The 25,684-nt window shown below is 37.6% G+C and overlaps 2 protein-coding genes across 6 annotated transcripts in view; one reads left to right on the forward strand and one right to left on the reverse strand.

Annotated features, from left to right (window-relative positions):
- AOPEP (aminopeptidase O (putative)) overlaps positions 1-25,684 on the reverse strand; it is a 579,142-nt gene that overhangs the window by 344,462 nt on the left and 208,996 nt on the right. The window lies entirely within an intron of this gene.
- FANCC (FA complementation group C) overlaps positions 1-25,684 on the forward strand; it is an 80,658-nt gene that overhangs the window by 40,771 nt on the left and 14,203 nt on the right. For all 5 annotated transcript variants that reach the window (XM_030237377.2, XM_030237375.2, XM_030237376.2 and 2 more), the window contains 6 exons: positions 5,335-5,454; positions 6,254-6,318; positions 8,393-8,557; positions 11,496-11,652; positions 19,997-20,049; positions 22,577-22,676. In XM_030237377.2, the coding sequence (XP_030093237.1) occupies positions 5,335-5,454; positions 6,254-6,318; positions 8,393-8,557; positions 11,496-11,652; positions 19,997-20,049; positions 22,577-22,676 (660 nt within the window). The remainder of the gene's footprint in view (positions 1-5,334; positions 5,455-6,253; positions 6,319-8,392; positions 8,558-11,495; positions 11,653-19,996; positions 20,050-22,576; positions 22,677-25,684) is intronic.

Genomic DNA, 25,684 nt, shown 5'->3' on the forward strand with positions numbered 1-25,684 from the left:
CTGTCAATGAAGAATAATAATTTTCCTAATATCCTGTCTAAACATCCCCTGGTGCAACTTGAGACTGTATCTTATTGTCCTGTCAGCTGTTACTGAGATTGTCACAGAAGAGACCACCCCTTGCCTGTCTACACCCTCCTTTCGGGCAGTTGTAGAGAATGATGGTTGTAGTCTCCCTCCTTTTCTCCAGCCCAAACAGCTGCCCCTCATAAAGCCTGTGCTTCCAGCCTTTCACCAGCTCTGTTGCCCTTCTCTGGACTTGCTCCAGCCCCTCAATGGCTTTCTTGCAGTGAGTGGCCCAGAACTGGACTCAGGATTCAAAGTGTGGCCTCACCAGTGCCGAGTACAGGAGGCAATCCCTGCCCTGTCTTGCTGGCCACACTAATGGTGATAGAGGCCAAGATGTCCTTGGTGTTCCTGGGCACAGCTGGCTCCTGCTCAGCCATCACTGACCAGCACCCGCAGGCCCTTTTTGGCTGGGCAGCTTTCCAGCCTCTCTTGCCCCAGCCTATAGTGCTGTCTGGGGTTGTTGTGACTGGAGCAGTGTTGGGCTGGACCTAGCACTTCACTGTATCAAACTTTATTCCACTGGCCTCAGCCCATTGATCCAGCTTGTCTAGATCCCTCAGTAAAGCCTTCCTACACTTCAGCAAATAAAATCTCCCACCCAACTCAGGTTCATCTGCAAACTGACTGATGGGGCACTGTAGAGGATTACACCTAAGCATGTTCTGTCTCAAACATTCTGAGTATTGCTACAGAAAAGGTGTTATTGGAGGAGAGAGTCCTGTGCAGCTGGGGCAGTGCTGTTCTGAGCCAAGATCCTGCTCTGCCTTGAGACTCATGCTTAGTCCCCCACCCCCATTCACTTCCCAGAGAAGGGCTGGCTTTACATGAGTGAACAAAATTGTGAGATAAATCTAGTTTACATAGGAAGCATGCACCAGATGAACTATAAAAGGGAATGAATCAGGTCTTCTCTTTATTTTTTCTCTCATTCTCTCTTTTCTCTGGCTTTCTTTCTCTTTTCTCTCTTTATCCTCTCTTTTTCTTTTGTTTTCTTTGTCTTAATATCCCAGCTCTGGACCATCTACAGAACAAGGAGTATTGTGAGGTCTAACAACTGGAGACAATTTCTTTTCTTCCCTTGCTTTGCCTCAGCAAATCATATCCTATCCCATACGCCATACTGAATTTAATTGTGGGAGTAGGGAAGTAGTGGAGGTATGGTAGAGGATTTTGAAGATATGAAGAAGTGTGCTTACTTTGATAAAGAAATTTTATGAGTTTATGTCTTTGTGGTAATGCTCATAGGGTTGTCTGCCTGTTAAAGGTATTAGAAATCTCTCTGCAGCAGTGGATTTTGAATTATCTGTGGTATTACTCAGTATAAATTGCATCAGTACAATAAAGTCACTTGCAAGGTTGTTCAGAGAAGTTGGTCGTTGTGAGGGCTTTATTAAAATTCATTAATTCAGTTTCAGGTTGAATGGGATTTTGAATAGCATGCCTTTAATCCTAGGCTGGGGGATGGATTTCTTCTCTTGCAATTACAGTCAAGGTGGTTTCCTTCTTACTTACTCAGTGGTAAGAGAAGTCAACACAAAAGTTGTTTAAGATATTACAGTGTGTTTGACTAGTGTTCGTTTTCCAAAATCAGCCATCTTGATTCTGGAAATGCAAAAATAAAAGACCTCTTGTTATTTTTCCTTTTGAGTGCAGCATTTCTGCTGCAGATCCATTTTCCTGGCTTGTAGAATGTGATATTAATGGATTGGACAGTGAGTGGTAATTGATTCACTCCCAGGAATAACTGATGATTATGCAGATCACCAGTTGTTAATTTTGCTGGGGTAGTGTAGGGTCCTTGACTGATACCATCAGTACAGGAGAACATTTAGTACTGACAGTTTTCTCATCATGTGTTTGAATACGTCAAAGTATTGATCTTTAAATGATTCCTTAAAAGTCATCAGTATCAAATAAGTGTTTGATGCTGTGGCTCTGTAATATGTCATGCTTTTTGATTTTCCAAAATGCTTGAGGGATTCATAATGTAATATTGGAACCTGTTACAAGGTTTGAATGTTTGTACAGTTTCCTATATATGTGAGGAAATCTGAAATCTTTTATATTTCTCTATAATACGTTTTGAAAGAGTTAATTTCAAATATTCCCAAGCCTTCCTCTGCAAGGCTGCTTTCAATCCATTTGTCCCTGATAATCAATATTAGAGATTGCCCCAGTTGAGGTGCTGAACTTTTCACTTGGCCTTGTTGAACTTCGTGAAGTTCACATAGGACTGCCCCTCCTTCCTCTGGATGGCATCCCTTCCCACAGGGAGTCAACTGCACCACGTATCATGGTGTCATCTGCAAACTTGCAGATGACACCAATCCTACTGTCCCATTCAATCCCATCCCACTGATGAAGACATGAAATATTCCATAACAACTCATTGGTCAAGTATGGGTGAAGCATCAGTACTAATTTTTCTTCCAGACAGCTCTCTTCATATAGAGTAGTAAAAGAATTATCTCTTACAACCAGAAATAAATAAGCTGCTTTTTCTAGAGAGAAGGGGAACTTTCTGTGTGTGTTCTAGAAGAGTAAGAAAGCTTTTAAACTGAAAAAGACAAATGCTTTAACTTACTGTTAACAAATACCATTGTTGCATGTAGGGATGTCTCAGGCTTTCCACTGCAACACTGTCAGTAAAGTGAAATACATAGGACATAGAGCTTAATTGTAAATGTTTTCCATCTTTAATACCTATTTGTCTTATATAAATACTTAATAGCTCCTTTCATCTTGACTGCAGTATCTCCTTGCCTGTGTTTTCCTTGCCCCCTTCTGGCTGTTCAGAGGTTTTGTACATTTCAAGGAAAAAAATGTTCAAATTACTTGCACAGATCTAGTAAATTTAAAATTAAACACAAGCAAATAAATAAGCAAGCAAAACCCCAAAACAATACCAAACCGAAAACCATTGCAGGAAAGTGTTACAGGACACATGCAGACTCTGATGATGTATAGTCATTTTGTCTTCTCTTTTCTTTTAGTGCTTGGATAACACAAGGGTAGGGGGGGAAAGTAATTTTGAGAGTACTCTTCACAAAGAGAGTACTCTTCACAAGAGGTTACAGAACGGGTCACTAGATAATAAATTTGGTAGGGCTACAGGTGAATATGTGGGGTTTTAAGCCATTTCCTAATTTAGCTGTCATTTGGCACCATGTTAACCTGCCAAATCCTTTTCAGAGATTTTTATGATTATTATCACTGATCAAGATCTTTTTAAGTCTTCCACTAACCAGTGAAACAGACTTTGTACTTTTCAAGCCCCTTCCTTACCTCTTGCGAAGGTGGCATCCCAGGTTTGCTGTTGTAACGTGGCCTTTATTTTGTTTTTGACTGGCAGTTTGGTCCTTTTATCTCATTCTACTTGGCAAACTATCCTGTTTTGATAGTATTCTGAAAAGAAAATTTAACTTTAGTAATAGTTACAAAAGACAATAAAAATATATAAAGGTTATTATTTTTTAATAATGAATTGATTAAGGCCTGTTGGGAGACTTTACAGTTTAATGGATTTTAACTTTTGCTTTTGACACATTTAGAGGCTTGTACATTTTTAATAACTGCTTTTTTCTGTCTTTTTCTTAAGAATGCAAAAATTGAATGTAAAAAATTGTGTTACTACTTTGGAACTGTTTTGCCACAGCGCTTTTCCTTCTCTTGTTTGTGGGAATTCTCTGGATGGCAATAGAGCAGCAGCTGCTCCTAGAGAGCAGTTGAGGGCTCTCTAGGAAAAAAGTCGTACAATGAATAGAAAAGAAAAGAATATTTAGACATTTAACATAACTCTTCAAGGTAGTAAAAGAATCCTGAAGTACAAATAAATAAGGTATCCCGAATTCTTGTTACCTATTTTGATAACATTGTTCATTTTCTTAGACCTCTGGTGTTCTTTTGCTGATTCTTCTCTCTCACATTAATCAAGCATGGAGCACATGGATTGAATATATCTAATTCCAGGACTTTGGAAGCAGTTGCTTAGGGATGTTCAACAAAAGCATGTATAAATATTTGAGTTTCTGAATGGAGAAAATAAGTTAATGAGATTTCCTTTTTTTTTTTTTTTTTTTTTTGTTTAATTTCAAAAATCTTTCATCAGGTTCCTCTTTTTATTAATAAGAATGCACAGAATGAAGCAGCCTAAACCCATGGGAGTCACAGAGGTTTTTTCTGAATTTTCCTTTAATCATATGTTTTTTAAATGAAGGCCTTTTTCAGTGTATACTAATCCTGACTCTCTGTTACAAGGAATTTTGTATACTTAGTGCCATATAAAGTTTATACTTTAAGTGTCAGTGATACATAAAGCCCTGAAATTAACCCTGGAAAGGGAACATGACTGTTGTTATGTCAGCATGTAGCAGTCAAGAATAGAAAGAAATGAAAGCTGTAAAAAATGCAGAGCAGATAGTTTGATGATCAGCTTAGAACTATCTCAGCTCAGTTGTGACACCAGGATGCAAAAACCTCAAGATTTTGCACTTTTTGGTTTTTATAATGAGTTTGCTGGGGAAGGTGCTGGGGTGTAAGATCCAAATGTCCAAATGACAGCAGAGCTGCAGTATAGGGCTGAAGAACTCGGAAAGCATGAGTACCATGCTCAGAGTCCCCTGTGCATGCCTGCAGAACCAGTGTACCAAATCCGTTAATCTGATTTAGAATCTATCGCCAAAGGATTGCTTAGATAATCATATGGTGATAATCTATATAAAAGATATAAAAGGCTTTAATGAAACATAAAGCATTTTGTAGTGAAATTGGTAGAGAAGTAAACATCAAGATAAAATTTTTATCATCATCTTCTCAAAATAATGAGAAATTAAGTGAATTACAGTATGACAGCAGACCCTGAATCCCAGAGCATCTTGAAAAAGTGATATGGAAAAGTAGATGTTAATTTCACTCTTGCTCTTCCTGATCATAGTACTGGTCAAGAATACAGATTATTGAAATGGCTCTTAGAGAGCTGAAACCTAGCTACAGTCTGTGGTTTTGAAGTGAATGGTCTCCATTGCGATTGGACAGCTGCTGAAATCATGTGGTGTGTGTGAACCCACATTTAATTGTAGCAGCTGCATCGTTTTCCTTATGGTTGATGGGGGCTGTCTGCTCTTCTGTATCAATGGTATAAAATGGCCACAGCTGATCAAAAGGCCTTCCCCCCCCCCCCCAACAAGACAGAGTTCAATAGCTGACCTATCTCTTTACATAGCTTGTGCTACCTGGAGCTTTATTGCCATTCTGCTGATTTTTCAGAGTTTGCTGTGCCATCTCCTTTCCTCTTCTAAGTGGGAAAGTAATGAAGCGGAAACCAGTACATTCATATCAGCTCTGGGCTACACATCAGCAGATTATTATTGTCACTTGGTTAAAAATGTAAGTATTTTGTGTAATTGAGATTTTGACAATAATAAATCACCAGTTTATAAGCACATACATGGAGCTGTCATTGTGATAAGGAACATGAACTGAATATTGTTTATCTTTTCTTACCTCAGTTACTTTTACAACCTTTTAAGGGAAAAAAATGAAGTGGGAGAACTCTGGACAAATGAGAAATTTTTATTAGATTACACTATAATAAATATTCATAAAAACAAAATTCCCATTCCTGTTGTTCTATAACAAAAGAAAAGCCCTATTCTATCATTATTTTTTCTCCATTAAGTTAAAATTATATTTATTATTTTTTGTATTAGAATGTAACTTCTGAATGGTTTTTTAGTGTTTTTGCTGGGAAATGGGAGATAAGCCCTAAATGTTAGCTAAACTCACTTTTCTATTTAAGATATATAAAATAATGGGAATAATATTTCATGATATATTGACTCGAATTAGACGAAGCATGTAAAAATTATTAGTAATACTCTTCTGAAAGTTATGCCTTAACTCTTGGGGGAGCAGAGCTAAAATTAGTATTTTCTTGGTTTTAAAATGTATAAAGTATATAATGTGTAAAATAACATTTTGCAGTACAGTTTGTTCAGTGATTTGGAGAGCTTTAATTTGATACCAATAGCTAAAAAACTAAAAAATCAAAATAGATGAATAGAGGAAGTTGTTAACCTTTACAGTACATCCTTTACCGTCACACAGAAAACCATGCAACTAATGTCTGCTTATTGTCAGTAAATTGTCAGTAATGTATTTTGTTTACTTTTATTTTATTTAACAGATGGTCGTTTCATTAGTAACAGAACTCAGAGAAAACCAGTTCAATGGACTTAGCATTCAAGAGAAGTAGGTGTTATCTAAACATAAGTTTGATATGTTTTGGTTTGGGTTATTACAGTTCAGTGAGGATCATTTTACAGTCTTGGGCAAATTAGACTTCAGTCGAAAAGTTTTGGATACATATGTTAGATAATTTAGGTGTGGGCAAGCTTGGTAAGCTTGGTTTCACATAAGGGTTTGTACTTAACCTAGGAGTAATAGCGAGGTTGGAAGGGACCTTCAAAGAACATTTGCCTAATGGTGCTGCTGTCACTCTTTGTCACATGATCATGTCCCTTTGCTGTCTGATTTATGCCTTTCTTGGCTTAACTTGGCTATTATCCTCCCCTTCCTCTTTGCATGTAGATATTTGGTAAGAAAGATTAAATGAGCTGAATTTGTTTTGAACTGATTTTAATATGAAAATTATGAACGCAGTTAATGAGGAGTATCATGAAGTTTCTTTCCATGTAGGAACTAAATGCCCACATTTAAAAACAGACTTAGCTGAAAACCTGGTTGAGACTGTTAGGAAGAAAAATACCTTATTTCTGCCTGGAGAAAGGGAAGACTTTGAACTTAGGTTGATTTGAGTGTAGAAATTATGATAAGGATGTTTATTCAAATTCTAGAGGCAAAAGTAGTTTGCTTTTAGAGGTGTACATTTTCTCCTTTTTTAGTGATATTTTAAGAATTCAGGTGATAACATTGTGGCAAATTCATTGTACGCAGTGGAGTGGATTGTGCGCTATTTTCCAAGAACAAATTTTTGAGGATTATGTAGAACAAAACTATTTTTACAGGGTTTTTCTTCTGAAGTTAAGTAAGAGTAAATTCATCTGCTAAATTTTGCTAATCCTGGATAAGGAATCAGAAACAATTTTGTAAAGGGAGCTGATTTAGAGTTTCAGGTCTGTGTATCCTGGAAAATATTGCTGCATGATAAGATCATCCCAATAATTACCATTCTTACAAAAACACTTGTAACAAAAGTGCATTTTGAAGTATTTCAGTATAAGAAACCTTAAATCAGGTAATTACTCAGAAATGTGCATCTTTGAAAATGTTTCATGTTTTATTTTTCTCTCTGTTTAAATGGTGATGATTCGTACCTTGTGTCCATACTGCTGAGCAGCCTTGTAAATTCCCATCTCAAGTCTTCAGGAAGTGAGAATGCTCACCAGTAGGTCCTCAAGTCCTATTGGTGACTCCTCAAAGCAAATACTTTCGGATTCTTTCAGAGAATGCACTTCTTTTAGTGAATCAGGAGAAATTTGCAGGAACTCAGAGAATCCTTTTTACAAACAATGTAGGTCAATATTTTAATTTGCTAGAATTCAGTGTTTCATAGTTCTTGGTCTTTATAAGTATCTTCCTGTCAATGCTACAGTTTCATGTGCTAGAAACAATATATAGTCTCTGGGAAAGTGATTTCTCTTTGCAAATCTAGTCTCTGCCATTTTAATTTTCTTGAAGTTCCAAAGTTTCTGTATTTTCTTTATGTTCCAGATTCCACTGTCTTTAACCATTTCCAACCATGTAGTTTTAGTGAGAAGATCCAGCAAGTGGTTTGTGTATTAAGACCCAAAGGGGTTGCATGTTTCTTCAGCTATAGATCTGTAAAACAAAAATTTTCCAGCTGAGCACTTGAAGACAGCAGGATTCATAAATTGATTCTGTTAAGAGGAAAGAAAGGTTAAAGAAGCAACAGGAGGCCTGAAAAGCAGCTAGATACCTGGGAGCTATGAGTCTCTAGTCTTCCTTCACTGGCCCTGGGAAAGACAGAGAAGTGTCTATTAGGAAGGCTGTGGTAGTGGAGCCAACATAACTGGGTTCAATTCAGAATTGTGTTGATATCCCTCACACGGTTTGCTTTGAGCACTTAAATATCAAAATTTTATCTGACTTATTAAATTCCTGCATGCAATAAGAAGTTATATGTCAACAGTCATTCTAGTAAATAATTTTTCAGCAGTTAGGTATGCATGTCTTACATTTAATATTCTGTAATTATTAATGTCCTTTTTTTTTTTTTTTTTACTTAACAGTTTAGAATTTATGACTTTTCTGAAATATGAACTGTGTTTATTTTTTTCCTCAGCATTTCAGCCAGTCGTGTGAATGCTATTTCCATTTTCTGTGTGCCTCTCATTACTTTGCCTGATCTAACTCCATTGCTGGAAACTCTCCTTCTTTACCATGGAGGGTCATCAAAAGAAGTTCTCAGTTCAGAGTTTCTAGAGGCTGTGAATGAGGCCTTTTTAAAGTAAGTAGCAGGGTTTGTATTATTGTTTTGCTTTTTCATAAAGACTATAAGTTCAAGTCAATGTCCTTTTTCTAGGTTTGTGTGCTGAATGCACTGTATACTTTTCTAATAAAGTATTTCCCTTGCAGTTGTGTAACAGAGCTGAGGATGTGGGCCAGAGCAGAACTTTACATTGCTGTAATGCACAAACTGTGGCATAACAGCTTTAAATATTGACTGGGCCTTTGTCTCACCTATTCCCTAAAATGGAGGTTAAATCCTTCAAGAGATTTTAGGAATTTTGTGGAAGTTGTGGTAATTTTTCACAGAGATGTCATTTATATGTCATATACATATAATGTATTACCATTCCTAACTTGACATTTTGGGAGTGATTTTAGTTTTTCTAGGTAAGATAGATCCTTATGTTTGATGTTTTCATAATTCTTTTGGGTTTTGTTGTTTTTGTTCTTGTTTTTAAATTGCTTCTCCGGGTTTTAAATTCTCTTGGTTTTCAGCATATTAGTTTTAATCAGTCTGAGAGGAGCAATTTGTGAAATACAGCTCTGCTTGTTTTGCTACCACTAAACCCACTGTTCTGATAAAATTAGTCAATGGATGAAAACCAGCTGAGTGAACCTGAATATCAGCAAGGTTGGCTGTGCCAGGAAGGGAAAATGTCAGGGAAAGCACAGCCTGCATTTGCTTGAGAATTGCTTTATTCAAGTTGTAGCTGAGGTGCTGTATTATAAACTTTTTTTTTTTAATACTAGAAAATGTCCCTTGTGAACATTTTATGTCAATTATTCATTTCTCTCCATTTTTAATCAGTTTTAATTGCTTCCTTTGTAATCATCATAATTTCTGAGATGTTCCAATGAAGATTTTTGTGGTGATCCATTGAGGGCTCCAGGCAAAGATAGATAATTAATGGAAAAGTACAATAACTAATCCATGCATGTTACTAGAATTTGAGGAAAAGGAATGAGAAATGAGTGTGCATGTGGCAGTTTGTGGTGAAAGATGTGCCCAAAAAGAGCTGTCTTTCACTCTTCCACTTGTCTTTCTTTTATGGCTTCTGACTGTTCATATTCCACAAGTCTGAAAGACTTTGAGAGCAAGGTCACAGGTTGTGTACAGGTGTTTTGTTCTCATATCAGTAAGCTGATGGGCAGTCCACCATGACAGACTTCTGACACTCCATGTTGTGAGTAAGGCCATTATTTGGATGGTTCTTTCTGACTGAAAGAAATGTCTCTTTTATAAACTGTTGAGCTACTTACTTATCCCAGTGACCAAATATACCTAATTTCACATGGCTTTATGCTAAGTGACTCTTTCAGGGTCCTCAGCAAAAGTGCAGTTTGCAAAAGTTACAGGATCACGCATGCTTTGCATGATATATTCCAGGACTGTCACTGAACTCATGTGGTTTGAATGTGACTGTGCTTGTATTTTAATTTTTTCTCCTCTCTGACTTCTATTTTCCCTTACTCTATTGAGTTCAGAACATGTTTTCTTTCTGAACATGGGTGGAACCTGCCCCAGAGAATGAGGCACTTGCAGAGCTCCAAACAACTCAAAATTTTGCTGGTGGGGCCATCTGCAAGTTCAGCTGTGGGATTATAATCACTACAGTTAATGTCCTACACGGTTTTTGTATCTTGGAGTTGCAGCATCTCTGTGTAATCTTACTAGATTTCTTTTCCCACCATAATATCGAAAATATCTACCATGCTGTCACAAAAGCCACAAGAAAGTTTATAGTGGCAAAATCAGCTAATTTCTTGTCATTCTTAATTTACTCTCATGTGTGTATGTGCTTTAATAGTAATATTTAGTAAAACAGCATGCTAATACTGAGCATTGCTTTACAGTTTTAAAATTCTGGATACTTCAATGTATTTATTGTTTCCTCATTAAGGGGCATTACATAATACTGAGTAGAAAAAATACAGGCTTTTTGATGAAATTCAGAATTCTGAAAGCTGATAATGAAACAAACATATGGCAAAATAAATACATTGAAAATAGATCCTAAAATGGCTTTAGTATTTTTTTCTGCTGGTATTTTCCTCCTTTTATCAGTAGCTTTAGTTTGCACATACTCTTCAGCCTAATTTTAGGTTTTTTAGTCTTAAATTAAGACCAAGACAAATATTTATTGTTATTTATGTATTGTTTTGCTTTGAACCTTTTAATTTGCAAATATCACAATAGCTACAAAAATATTGTGCTTGTGCTCTGATATCTCTTCTTGGGAGATTAGTTTAGTATATTTTAATTCATGCTGGTCCACACTGTGCCTTTTCTTTTGTGGTGATACAATGCCAATAGCTGAAGTCTTTAGGTGAAGAGATAACTTGTCATCTTAACTATTTGTCTGTTATATAGCTCTGGTCAGTGCTGGTGGGCTAAAGACTTAGCTACCTCAAAGTAATTTTTTTTTCTTTTTTTTGTTATCTTTTTTTTTTCTTTTTGTTGTTGTTGGTTTTGGGTTTCTTCCTTACTTCTCTGCAAAGATAGGTAATGCTTTGCTTATACAGCAGAAACCTTCCTGTTCATCTGTTAGTAGCTGTCTGCTGAAACTAGTTGGCAGTTCCTTGCGTTCTGAAGGATTTGAGAGAGCACAAGGTCCTGGGACAGAAACTCTCTCTGGAGAGGAAGGGAACTTCAGACTTAAACATTCTGTTTCCCTTTGATGGGATCCAACTCAGGTGACCAGGTTTTAAAAACACGTGTGTTAAAGTTGCATTTGTAGGTGATGGTGATGTTCTGTCACTCTTTGCTATTGTGATTGGCTATTGAGCAGGCTACTCTAAACAAGATCTTCTCTCTCTTGCTTCAGGTTGATCCTTGTGTCTCCTTTTCCCCCAGTATATTTAAAAAAAAATAGTAAATTTTTTTTGGTCTTCCTTCTAGTTACTCAGGTAAAACAGTATTTTCCTCTCTAAACCAGGAAGAAGATCTCCCTTCCTGAATCAGCTGTCTTCAGCCTTTGGCTTCGTCACTTACCAAGCCTTGAAAAAGCTACCTTACATCTCTTAGACCAGGTGTTTTCCATTCAGTTGAATTCACTGGAAGAAGTGGCTTGTGTCATAAAAGACTCACTGCTGGTATGTGCAACATGTAGTACATTTGATACTGCTCTTTCATGCTTCAGGATTGATAGTTTTCAAATATGTCAGCATAGAGACATATGTCAGTATAAATGGCCAATATGGGACATATAACTTGTTAATGCAAGCCAAACCTTGAGTCTTACAAACATCACTAATTTTTTAGTTTTTACACTGAATTGGTAGAAGAGAAAAAAAAGATCTCATCCAGTGATGAAGAATGGGTAAAAAAAGAAGAATCCTTTTGGTGAGGGTGCTGAGTATCTTCATCTGTCTTAAAAAAATAAACTCTGGCCCAAAAGGATTTGAATCTGTTTTTTCTTCAATCTCTGTGCCCTTTGTCCAGCAGTCTGAACAGTTGGAATCCCTTGTTATGGACTGCTTAGTTACTTGGTTTTCTTTGCAAACCTGAACAAAATTCTTAATGCAAAACATCTGCTAAACCATAATTAAAATTTGTTTTCAAATGCTGTGTTAAGCAGAGCACCAAAAATCTTCCCTATGAGAAAACCTGGCATAGTACTTTTTCCAAAATAATGAGCTAGTTTGCAGCACTAAATGGAAATTTAATTGTTAATTGTAGTGTGAAATAGCATGTGTGCTATGCACTAAAATTATATGTTTAGTAAAATGACAGAACTAATGAATGGCATATGGTATTTTATTTTCAGCCTATGAAACTTCTTACAAAGTCCATATTCTAGTGAGGAAAAGAATTCTTCCTTCAAGTATTCTTCCTTTTTAATTGAACCTGGGAATCTCTTTATTTTAGGGATCCATTATGATACTTGCAAATCTCATAAATGCCTTGGTGTCAGTGGTTCTTCATATGGCATCTGGGGATTTAGGTATTACAGCATACAAGGCAATATATAGGGTCTATGCATAATTTTTCAATATCAGATTTATTGTAAACTTTTATATAGTGTCTGGTACTACACCATGTACCAGCTGAGGGAAAAAAAAGATATCTAAATCTAGGTTATAAATATAAAATATATATAAAAAAGAGTCAAATACTTGTTTCAAATGTCATTTTTTGTCATTTCATAAAAATGTTCATCCTTGAGTTTCCTTCACATCCTGATCTCTGAAAAGAATTGAACATTACTGTGCTAGCATACTTTGTGCTTTCAAAATAAGTTATTCACAAGACCAGTGTAGCAGCTTTGAAAACTGGTTTAGAGAGGACATCCTGTGGACAAAGAATGGAATGAATGGAGATGTAAAGAAGAGAGCAGTAGGCAGCTGGATTGATAGGCATTGGTAAGAGGCAGGGTGCATATATGGGAGATGGCATAACAAGTGAAAACAACAGGATGAGAAGCTTCAGAGAGGGAGTATAGAAAGCAAATAATATGATCCTGGAATAGTGGTCTAGATGCATAATGATATTTTGTGCAACATGTTCATGGTACTGTAAAGACACTTGTGTGGCATTAAATTAGTCAGCACTTTGAAGCCAAAGTATATTCATTTAGCCTGCCTAAAGAATATTTAAATGTTTATTTAGGAATGTGGATATGCATTTTTTGGCAGTTGAATTATGGCATTTTAGGATATAAGCTCTGTTTACCTTACGGATATGGTAATAGTGGAATCATGAGACAAAACTAGATTTCTACTTTACTTGGAAGAAAACCTTTAGAAGACAAACAGTCAGAAATATGTTAGTGATTTGATTATAGTACATTATAAGAAGGAAATTTCAATCAGCACTTTCATAATTACATTATCAGAGTAACTTACCTAAATCAAGTGTCTTTATACAGTAATCATACTGTACATAAACCTCACAGAGATCTAAGGTATACGGATAGTTGTAAACTACTATACCTCTCTTATGAAATAAACTTGATATGTACTACTCACATATTTTAATTCCACGAGTAATTGTACTGTGATGGTCCACTAACTTATGTTTATATGGCATGGTATTATGTTTGTGTGTTTGTGGCTAAACTGAAATTAATATTGGAAATTCTGTAGTTACTCAGAAGTAATAAAAACAAGTGAAGTGACCATCACAGATGGTCTCAGCTTCTTTGAAATTTAGTGGGTGAGTGGATGTCTTCCTTTCAGAAATAACTTTAGGATTTGTATGTTTGCATTAACAACTAAATGTGCAGTAAATACACACACTAGTATTTTATGTTTTACCAGGAATGGATACATATGTATATACACTGATTTTTAAAGCCCATGTATGTAAAAAGAGATGTGATTGAATTGGTGTCATTTAGTTTCTGTTTGATTCTGAGATAGCTTTCCAAAGTAGTTTTATTTGTTTCAAAGGTATATTGCAAGAAAAGTGCAATGGGTTGAGAGGGCTTAAAATTTGTTGTCTTCTTCTTTATAAATCATCTGTTCTTGCTGCATTTTGTTTTCCACCTTGTTAGCATATAATTGTAGAATCATCAGGGTTAGAAAAGATCTCCAAGATCATGGAGTTCAATCTTTGACCAAAAACCACCATGTCAACTAAATCACAACTCTAAGTGTTACATCCAGTTGTTTTTCGAACATTTCCAGGGATGGTGACTCCAACACCATCTTGGGCAGCTCCAATGTTTAACCACCGTCTCCCTGACAGAATTCTTCCTGATCTACACACAGGTTGACACTCTGTCCTCTTGTCCTGTCACTGATTGCCTGGGAGAAGAGGCTGATCCTCACCTGGCTGCGCCCTCCTCTCAGGCAGTTATAGTGATCAGGTCCTTCCTGAGCCTGCTTTTGCCAGGCTAAACAACCCCAGCTCCCTCAGCTGCTCTTCACAGGATGCTTCAGACTCTTCACTAGCTCTGTTACCCTTCTCTGCACTCACTCCAGCCCCTCAATATCATTACACTGAGGTGCTTTGCTGAAGTCCAGGTAGACAATATCCACAAATTTTCTCTCATCCAATAGGCAGGTCACCTGGTCATAAAAGGCAATTAGGTTGGTCAGGCAGCCTGTCCCAAACCCCTGCTGGCTAGGCCTGATCCCCTGGTTGTCCTGTATGTGCTGTGTGATGGTGCACAAGATAATCTGTTCCATAACCTTCCCTGGCACCAGGGTCAGGCTGAAAGGCCTGTAGTTCCCTGGATCCTCCCTTCCACCATTCTTATAGATGGGTGTCACACTGGCCAACCTTCAGACATCTGTGACCTCAGCCAGAACTAATGATAAATGATGGAGGGTGTCACCGACATGTTTTATGAAAAATCCTTCTTTAGGATTTCTCCCCTCCTGAGAACTGAGAGGCCTCAGGAACAAACTGTAAACAATTCTTACCTGCTGCTGTGGAATGCAACAGGGGAGGTCTGTGATTGGCCCCGTCAAGCTGTTTCCAATTAAGAGCCAATCACAATTCACCTGTCCAGCTGGTCTCGGTCTGGGAGAAGACCTTTGTTTAGACATTCCTATTCTATTCTTAGCTTAGCATGGTAGTGAAATCCTTCTCTCTATTCTTTTAGTATAGTTTTTATATATTATCTACCATATAATAATAAATCAAGCCTTCTGAAACATGGAGTCAACTTTTTCGTCTTTTCCCTCATCCTGGGACCCCTGTGAACAAGGTAACAGGAGGGAAGTTTAGTGAGCACTTCTGCCAGCTCCTTCAGTACCTTTGGGTGGATCCCATCTGACTCCACAGACTTGTGATTGTCTAAGTGGCACAGCAGGTCACTCACAACTTCCTCCTGGATTGTTTTGTTCCCCATCCCTGTCTACCTGCTACCTGCCAGGGGGCTGGCTGCCCTGAGGATAACAGAGCTTTCTGTTAAAGACTGTGGTAAGGAAAGCATTAAGTACCCAGCCTTTTCCTCATCCCCAACAGGGGACTCTGTTCCCTTCCATGTCCAGTAAAGGATGGAGGTTTTTCTTGGCCCTCCTTTTGTAGTTAAAGTATTTATAAAAACACTTCCTATAATTTTTCACAGCAGGGGCCAGATTGAGTTCTAGTTGAGGTTTTGCCTTTCTAGTTTTCTCTGTATGACCTAATGACATCCTCAGTTTCTTGCCCCTTCCAAAGGCCATAAGCTCGCCTTTTATTTCTGAGTTCCCATGAAAGCTCCCTGCTCAGCCAGGGGAATTATTTGTTCTACCAGCTCATCTATGGGCACATGGAGATGGCCTGATTCTGTACCTTTAAAATTTGTTTTTTAAAGCTTGTTCAGCCTTCCTGAACCCATTTGTTTTTAAGAGAAGTTTCCTGAGGGACTCTCTGTACCAGTGTCCTGAACAGGCCAAAGTCTGCCCTCTGGAAGTCCAAGGCAGAGGTTCTGTTGATTCCTTCCTTACTTTACCAAGAGAAGCTTTGTCATTCCCTGGTCACTGTGCCCAAGATGGTCCCTGACCACCCCGTGTCCCACAGCCCTTCTCTGATTGTGAACAGCAGGCCTGGCAAGGCATGCCCTGGTAGGCTCCCTTATAGGCTGTGTCTGGAATTTCCCTTCCTCACTCTGCAGGAACCTCCTGGACTGTCTCCTCTGCACTGCTGAGCTTCCAGCAGACTTTTGGCACGTTAAAGTCTGCCACAAGAACAAGGGCCAGTGATCATGAAACATCCACTGATAGAATATTTCACTTCATCCTGGCTTGTGGCACTGTGTGTTTTTAGAATCAGTTATTCCTTTTGTAACTCAATAATGGTTTGGTCCTCGGTTCCCCCCATGTATTTCCCTCACAATGGTTTCTCCCTATTTCCTCCCTTTTGGAGCTACCCCCCCCCCGGCCTGTCATGGTAACCACCCCCCCCCCTTATCTCGAGAATTCTCTGTGTCAATCATCCCTTATTCGATGTATGATTTGCCCCTGGGGTTTTTCCCCTCCCCTGTGTGATCCTCAGTGGCTTAGCTGTAACACACGTTCCTCCCTGGGCCCTCGTTATTGGTTAGCTTTGCATCTCCTCCCATCACACCCGCTCCCTTTATCAGCGCCCCCCGAGACCCCTTCCTTGTCGCCTATCCCCAGCCGCCCTGGGGAAGATTAAAAGATTCTTGGTTCTTATACGGGCATCCCTCCTCCTTCCTTTGCTTCGGTACCTCGTAGCCAAGATCCTGCCTGCACCACCCACGCTGCAGACGGTAACCCTACCAGAGTTCCGGAGGGAATGCGGGAGTGGCAGCATCGTGTGGCCATCTTCGGCCGGGCCGCGGGCACCCAGCCGGGCACCGCACAGACCCGCGACCGCGGGAGAGAGGCTGCACTGGCTGGGTGGTCTGTGACAGACTTCCAGCAGGATCTCTGCCTTGTTGGCCGTCCATCTGTCACCCACAGGCACCCAGCCTTATCCCCGCTGTCCCTGAGCTCTACAGTCAAAATACTGTCCAATGTAGAGAGGCAATAAAAGAGGCATTAATGGGGAAGATAAGAGGAAGGATAGAGAAAATTACTCCTAATGTTGATAGATTCAGGTGCTTTCAAAGCTTTTGTAAAAATATACTTTTGCTTTAAAAATAAATGTATTCTTCAAAATAAAACCACAATTTGGCATTTCCTATTAAAAAAGTAACATTTTCTATTTTCAACTAGCAAATATAAAATAAAATTCAGAAATACAAATATACAATTGGAAGATGCAGACAACTTTTGAAATACAGCACCGTAGTGGTTCCTAAAGTTAGATGTGCTTAACTTCTAGAAGTGTCTTGTCCAATTAATTGCATGTGAGCCTGGAAATCTAGAGTTACCACCTCAAATCTGTATGACCTTTGTAATCTTTACTTCTTCATGTTTATTCTTGTGGTTGGTACAGAAGATTCTGTGATGTGAATAAAATGCAGATTATTCTGTCTCTTTTTTTTTTTCCCCATTTACTTGTTTACTGTAGATACTGATGCATTTTTCTAATTTTTTTATTCAGTTCTGGCTTTGTGTCATAAATAAGTTTTTTCAGATTCTGCTTTCTAATAATACAGGTACATATAAGTGGTATAATTCTTTAAGACTTGTGTCTGAAAAACGTTATGTTGAAAGTACATTTTTTTCTATCATAAAACCACACATGCAGCTCCAATTCTCTGTATTTGAATCTTTTTGTTTAGTGTGTATTGTGCTATCTGTATTATGCCTGTTTTAGAAGTGATTGAACAATACATAGGGTTTGATTTCTGTGAAAAGCATTGATTAGTTGCAGACAAGTTTATTGAGATGCAAAATGCCTTTTTATTTTGAAAATATAAGGAGATAATGTCAACAAGAAGAAAATTTTATTAAAATCCCTCCTGAAAATTATAATCCTCCCAAATTCCAGAACTTCTCCTAGCAAGGAGCACAATTGTGCTGCCTTGACCTGCTACACAAAGGGCATCTTCAAATTGCAGGGCAAAATTTTGTATTATCATAGCATTCTTGTTGCAAATTAATTCCATACAGTCCATTGATCAAAATCTCATGAAATTAGGTAACAGTGGGGTTTGGGCTTGGGTTTGTTTTTTGTTTTTTCCCGTTTGACTACCAGTGATGAAATGCATATTGATTTCAGTAGTTTAGATAAAATCCTTGGACCTATTTACTGTGATTTCTTGTAGTGAATACTGTTAGATTGCTGCTGTCTGCAGGGAGACGTGTGGAATTTTTCGTTGTTGTATATAGCACATTTATTTTTTATTTATTTTATTATTTATTTTTTATTGTTCAAAGGAACTAGGGTTTGATCTAGGTCTGTGAGCTGTGCGCTGGACTCTTTCTGGTTTGTATCCTGCCTGTCTTAAGCAACAGTTTGTCCATTCCTCATCGGAGAAGTGTGCGTGCAAAGGTGGATAGAGTGTCTGAAAGACGGGGGCAGGAATTATGGAACCAACTGTTCAGCCCACAGGACTGAAAACATACTCTCACTTTCCACTGCTCTCCAGAACCTCAGGATGGTTGGATCTAGCAGACGGCTCTGGAGATACAGTCCTGTCTTCTCACAAACAAAGAAAGAAACAAACAAAACACGAACAAAACCCCAATCCCCCAAACAAGGAGAGGCCCGTGCCTGCTGCGGGCCTGGTGCCGGGGGTTCCTTGCCCGCTCCGGCGGGATTTGGGGCGCAGCTGCCGCTGCTCCTGCCCTGGAGCAGGAGGTGGCGTGCGTTCCGTGGCGCAGCTCGGCGGTGGGGAGCCGCGGGCTGGGGTGGGGAGCCGCGGGCTGGGGTGGGGAGCCGCCGCCTCCTGAGCGCAGCACGGCAGCCGCAGCTGCGGGAGAGGAGCAGCTCCTCGAAACAGTTTTTTAGTAAGGGTTGTTTGCTTTCTGATATTATCATGTGCGGATTATAGCAAGCAAAGTTCTTGTTCTCCCTGTGTACAGTTAAAAAATAGTATTTCAATTTTTATTAGTATTGTTATAGTAATTATTATAGCTTATTTTTATAAACATAATTTATATATATTATTACAGTGTTATGTTAATTTTCTACTTGGTACTTTTTAGCTTGAAACAAGTGCATACAAGTTTTCAGTAGTGCATTAAGCACTTTAAACTGTATTAATAAATGCCATTTTATAAATACTGTGCTTCCCAAAGTTTATGTAATGCACTTTATTAAAACATGCTTTACTCTAGGCTGTTCAAGAACTATGTTCTTACTAAAAATCTTCAGGCACTAACATCAGAGACACTAAGTGAGGATTTGCTTTGCAACTTAGACTTTAACTTAGTACTTTGGGAAATGAGTGAGTGGGGTTTTTTCTAGGTGTTCTATAAAAGCCTAAGAATATTAATTAGAAAGCAGTGTGTTTACTGGTGCATGTTTAATATAACAACTTTCTCAAAACAGTCTTTTGTGTGGCAGCAGAGAAAAAGGCTTCACTAGTTAAAAAAATTGATGCACTGAGACAATTAGGTCGTACTAGCAATGCTGAAGTTCACAAAAGATTATAGTGTGAGAAAATGTTTTGGATGAAAATGCATGCAAAACTATTAAAGATTAAGATGATAAAATCAATTTAATTTGTGGAATTTAATTTTGAAGATGGAGCAAGAGTCTCAGAGCACATCCTGAGAGGATTGTCTGCAAAGAGGAAAGAAAAGCTTTTTGAAAATCTCCCTGTGTCTAGCCTCTAGCAATTGCATGCAACAACCTGTTCTTTCTGTCTGCCACCTTTAGTATTTGTAGTGATTGTTGTCATAAACAGTTTGGGATCCCAGGTGCTTGTGTTTGTCAGCTGTTGAGCCTGCTTGGTCTCCCTGTGGAGAATCCTAAGAATTCTAATCCTGAGAAAATCTGTGGGTTTAGTGAGAGTTGATCTTAAAAGTTACAGCTTAATAATGGCTATGTAATACCATGCATGAGTTAAGCTATAAATTATGCAATGACAGTTGTGTGAGTTGTTCCTTATTAATACCTAATTTTCTTTCATTTGATTATCAACAGCCACAAGCAGCAAGCCATCCTGCTATTTTCAGAATTGTAAATGAAATTTTCAAGTAAGTTTTGAAATTACTGTGGGAGGGGCTTTAAATGACCCATTGAAACATTGAGGTGTTCTTTAAGAGCAGAAACAGTACTATAATCTGCAACATATTTTTATTTCAGGATATCTTTTTCAATACCTGTATGCTCTAAAGTCCCTTTCTGTGTAGTACACTGCAAATAATGAAAAATGTTGAAAATCTTGAGAACTTTAAGTAAAAGTTACATCATAATAATCATTGTTACAGTTGACTATATGGTATTTTAGCCTTTAAAATTTGTAATTTATTTTGTACTTCAGTAGAGATTTGTGGCTGAAATACAGTTTTGAGGTGAAAATTATAAATGCTGAAATGGCTTGGCCCATGCCAACATGAAGGTTGCATTTAGCAAAAACTTTTGCACTTACCAGTGTAGCCTCTTTTACATTTTGTTTATGCTTTTCAGGATTTGTGTTAGATATGCTCTTAATGGCCTTCAACTATTGATCCACCTATTAATAGTGAGTTTGGTTTTGAAGGCATTAAAATTATTTTGAAGCAACCAATATATTGGTTACCACGTGGGGGCTTCAAATCCTTTATACTCAGTTTTCAGTGGCTTTTCCCTTCTTTTCACTTGACTTAATACTTACTAGTTTTAACTAGATCTACTGCCAGGGTTATCAGTATTAACAATTCCAATACAACAATAATATATTTAGTGACTGACATCCTTTGCTCATCAAGTGTTTCCTTTCTTAGGAAAACAGGGCTCCCAGGTACATGTGAGTGGGGGCATTTGTGTGTCTGTGTGCACATTTATGTTTGTGTAGGCACTAACAGAAGAAGCTTGGCTGTAGGAACTGTAGACCACTGCATTGTGAGAGTGGAGTCACTTGGGGGGCCACTGCTCTGGCAATCCTTTGTTGCTGTGGTCCCGTGTCTGCACACAGATAGCATTTTCTGAAGAGTTGAGATTAATCACTTTCCCAAAGCAAGATGCATTTTAAAATTGATGTGACTTCAGCAGATGTGTACTGATGTCTTAGGCTGGAGACTGTGCATTGTGATGGTACAGGGAGACAAAATTTGTCCAAGCTTCTTGGCTTATTTAAGGTCATGTGGTATTCTCAGTTAATGCAGGACTTTGTCCAACACAGTATTTCCTGGTAAAATTTTGCACTTCTATTAATGTTTCAAGTTGTCTTAAAAAATTATGTTTTCCTGTTTCTAAGCTTACATTTCTGCTCCCTTTCTTTACTTTGAATTGTTTTCTGCTTAGTGTGCATGTTGCTCTACATTGTTGGTATTGAAACATTGATGTGTTTTAAGAATACTATGTCCCACCTCCTCTTGGTACTTACATGAAGCTGTATATGTTAGCTGGTTTTTGCAGATCAATTGGTTTATGCAGCCTTCTGTTTATTTTTGTTCTATTTCTCTAACGTCCTTCCAACTAGTATCAAGTGATATGCAGATGTTAAGTTACTATTCCAGTTGCAATCACATGTGAGATTTTAGAGAACTGCTGATAAAGAAAATGTACTTCCTTGCTTGGAAACTGTGTTAGGTTTCTATAGCTGGCACAAAATTTCTTTTATATTTGGGGTTAGTGTTCTGTTAGAAGTATGGATCAAAGCATTATGACTCATTCTGTTATAACTTTTCCTGCTATTTGCATGCATATTGAGATTAATTGTTCTATATTATCACAATGATATTACTTACTGCTTTTATTTCCCAATGTTTTCTTGCTATGTTTTCTTGCCTTGTGTGGCTATACACTTAGACTATATAGCCTAGTCCATACACCTAGGCTGTCTCAAGTTTCCATGTACTATTTGTTCCTTTTTTTACCAGTGATTCTATTTGCCTCTATTTTGTGACATTTCTATGTTACAGTAATGTGTTAGCTCTTCATATGTTTTAGAAGGAATGACACAATTCTCTAATACTTGTATCTCACTGGCAACTTACTTTGAACATATTTTCTCCTTTCTACTATATGTCTTTCAAATAAGAGAATGAAAATTGCTGCTGTGTGCTTTTCTCTACTTGCTCCATTTGCTCAAGCTTATTTTGCTCTGTGGAAGGCAAGTTGAGGCACTCACCTTTGTAAACCTCTAGAGTGGCCTATGGGATGCAGTGCCACAAAACAGTGTAAAGTATGCTTGACTCAGTCATGGGAGTAGTTCCTCTGAACACAATAAACTGATCAGATGCCAGATTTGGCTAATAAAGTTGTGCTAGTTTTTTTAATTGTATACTTATTAGGTAGGATAAATTATGTGTCTGCATGTATAGTGTATATATTTACTGAGACTAATTTATTTGTAGGAGTTGTATATGAGGTTGGTTTTGTTGTTGTTGTTTTTTTCAAACTTAAACTAAAAATCTAAAAAGCCTGCAAGTTAGTATTTCTGTTAGTGGTGTAATGAGCTCAGACACAGTTTGAATGTACAGCATACAAAGAATATACCTTTTTCTTTCATTCAGTTAACAGTGGTGTGATGGGTAGACTAATCATCTGATCTGTCTTATCTAACTTTTCAATGCATAGGAATGCACTGATGGAAACTGATGGAACTTCAGAAGTTATGACAATAATAAAGGTGTTTACACAGCTCTTCCTTCTGGCTTATCAGAATGAAAACAAACAGGTTAGTCAAGATCTCTTTCTTAGTGGTTTTTTCCAGTGACAAAATGCAAAATTTCGCGAGAAAAAAATCTAATTCTACTCTTAAGAGATGTGACTGAATATAAATAATAGCATCCCTCTGTAGCTGCATAGATATGCTGAAGTTCAGTTCAAGCATCTTCATCTGCACATAAAATTATAGCATAAAACCAGTATGTAAGAGCAGTTTCCCTAACTCAGCCCTCAAGTTCATTGGCATAAAGTGCTTTTCCCTGGCTCAGTTCCCCTGATGCTGAGGTTTCTGCCTGTGGAGCGAACATGAACATTCATCTTTGATAAAAATGAGGAAAAATGCTAGATGCATTTTTCTTTTGCATTAGCAGGGTCTCTGACAATAAATGAAGCAGAGACAACAATCCCATTCTTAGTCCCCTAAATAATTATAAGAAGGATATTGAATAGTCATATTTGTCTGTTCAGAAGGTAAAAGACACAGGCTAATACATACTGGGACACAGAATACATACTGCTTTCAGCACCTGATCCTCAACAGTGATCTCTTTGAAAGTTTCCTTGGTCTAAATTTTCAAATTTCAGCGCTTAGTCTTTCTTCTTCTGCACAGATTTTTGTACAGGTCTTACTGAACTAAGTAGAATTGGTTTTGTGCTAATTTAAACAAGAGCAAGATCGGTTTCTTACCTTAATTTTTTGAAATACAGATATGAAAAATCTTTTTTTGCTTATAGGTTGCAAACTTTACTTTAGATTCCCAAGTCACATGGTCACATCCTGACCATCTTGTTAATCTTGTTTGTTTTTTGAAATCAAATTTGTATGATGCAAGTTTGGGAAGATCTTGTAATTTAAAACCTCTATTTAAACTTAAGAAAATTTTTAGTTCCTTTGAGTTTTTGCATCTTTTTGAGGGAGATGGTAATTAAGAGAATGCTGGGATTTCTTGAAAATTGTGGCATACTGGCTTTTAATTAGCAGTTTGACTGAATCTGTCTTCTGTCTTCAGGCAGCTGTCTTGCTTAATACATTAGTGCTGTGCGTGATAATCTTGTACCACCCTGACTGCATGGCAACAGCACACTGTGTAGCCCCAGGTGGGGATCAGTGGGTGAGAATGAAAGTAAAGTCCCACACCCATCAGACACCCAAGAGCTAATCCTGCTGTGCAGGTGATACATTTTCTTCAGGGTGAAAGTCCTTCACCTGCTGGCATTGCAAGCTAGCAGCTAACATGGACTACAGCCCATTTTTCTAAAGTGGTTTAAAACGTTGAGTTTCCTTTATTTAATTTGTATACTGTTTAAGTCATGGGGTTCTAATTAAGGTGTTATCTTCAATGACAGAATTAAAAGTCCCTTGTCTCACAGTTTATGAATCAGCTGTAATTTTAGTTAACAGTTAACTTGCAAAAAGGTAGGTACAGATTGCTTCCTAAACTTGAAGTCAGTCAGACCCCTTTTTTTCCCTTTGGTCATACCATCATTACATATATTCATAAGGTATCTGTCTTTGTGGTATCTGTTTGCCCTTGACAGGACATAATGTGCTTCAGTAGCATTTAGTAGAAGAGTGGTAAAAACATTAATGACAGAAGATGAAGTGGGTTCTGCCTGACCACTGAGACCTTCAGAATTTATAGACAGTTAACTGTAAAAACTAGGCAAACATACATCCATAAAATTTGCAAAAGGAATGGCTTGTGTCTGGCAGTTCACAGGTTTGTGTGATAGGAGAGTGATTCTCTGTTGCAGTGTGGCAGCTGTCAGAAATAGCTGTCTTTTATAACAACTTTTAGACCATTTAGAGAGAACAAGTTTTGGCAGAAGAAAAGCTGAAGAGTGGGAAAAAACAGTGCTGCTGGGTTTAGGATAGTCATTTTTCTTCCATGTTTCTTGGAGACTGCAAACAGTATAAATAGAACATGGGTTTAAACCTACTTTGGAAAAAGTCCCATTTCTGGAGTCATTGAAGAAGAAATTAAGAATGGGTATACTGAGATCACTGTTGGGGTATGTTTTGTATTAGCAGATTTTCTTTAAGTTTGTGGTCCTAGCGAAAGCTGACCTGAGGATAGTTAGGTCAGGTTACTTGTAAATTTATGAAGTTAAAGTTCATATTTCTATTTGGTAGAAATTAGAATTTCCTCATTGATTATTTTCCCTTGATAATTTCAGAATTATCATTGGTTTTCACCTGGGAATTTTGTTTTTAATAGCTGGACAAATATTTTAAACCTGTCTTCAATGTTTATTTCCAGTTATGCATCATGGCAGTTATTATAACCAGCCACATCCAAACTTGTTCTTTCTGATAGTACCTTGTTTTCATTTTGTGATGGCTTACATGAAGAAAGAACTGACTAAAATACTGTGTTTATATGACAAATCTTTCTAGCTTTGCCTAGACAGTATACTGAAAATTGTTCTTCACTGACTTCACAAACTGTTTTCGTATGTAGCGTATGCTATGGCTTGTCTTGTTAACTGCTAACTGTATCAAGGGGCTGCTTTTTCATGGGAATTTTTGGTGCAAGTTAATTGGCTACATGCATCCTTTAATATAGGGATTATTAATTTTTTCTACTTAGCCTAATTCCTCTCAACAAAAAGACTTCAGACTCTTACTACACCAGTGATATATAGACTGTCTAAGAAGAGTGTATATATTCATGTGCTGTAATTTCACTTAACTGTTGTTGACAGAATTAAAAAAAGGTAATAGAGAGAATGTGTCCTTTGGTTTGTTTATAAGATGCATGCATATATAGGCCAATAGAAAATAGTTATTAAATACAGTCTTCATTGGATTTACAGCTCTATCACATTTTATAGAGTTCATATTCCCCATCTGTGTTTCAAGAGATGATCTGTTAGCTAAATGCCTTCTTATTCCTAAAAAAAGACGACAGAAGAGTTCTAAGATTACTGGTATTGATGTAAAGATGTAAAGGAGAGAATCATAGATTGCTTGAGAATTGGAAGAGACCTCTGGACATCATCTTGTCCAACTCCCCA

The sequence above is a fragment of the Serinus canaria genome, chromosome Z, assembly GCF_022539315.1.
Source record: "Serinus canaria isolate serCan28SL12 chromosome Z, serCan2020, whole genome shotgun sequence".
Classification (NCBI taxonomy): domain Eukaryota; kingdom Metazoa; phylum Chordata; class Aves; order Passeriformes; family Fringillidae; genus Serinus; species Serinus canaria.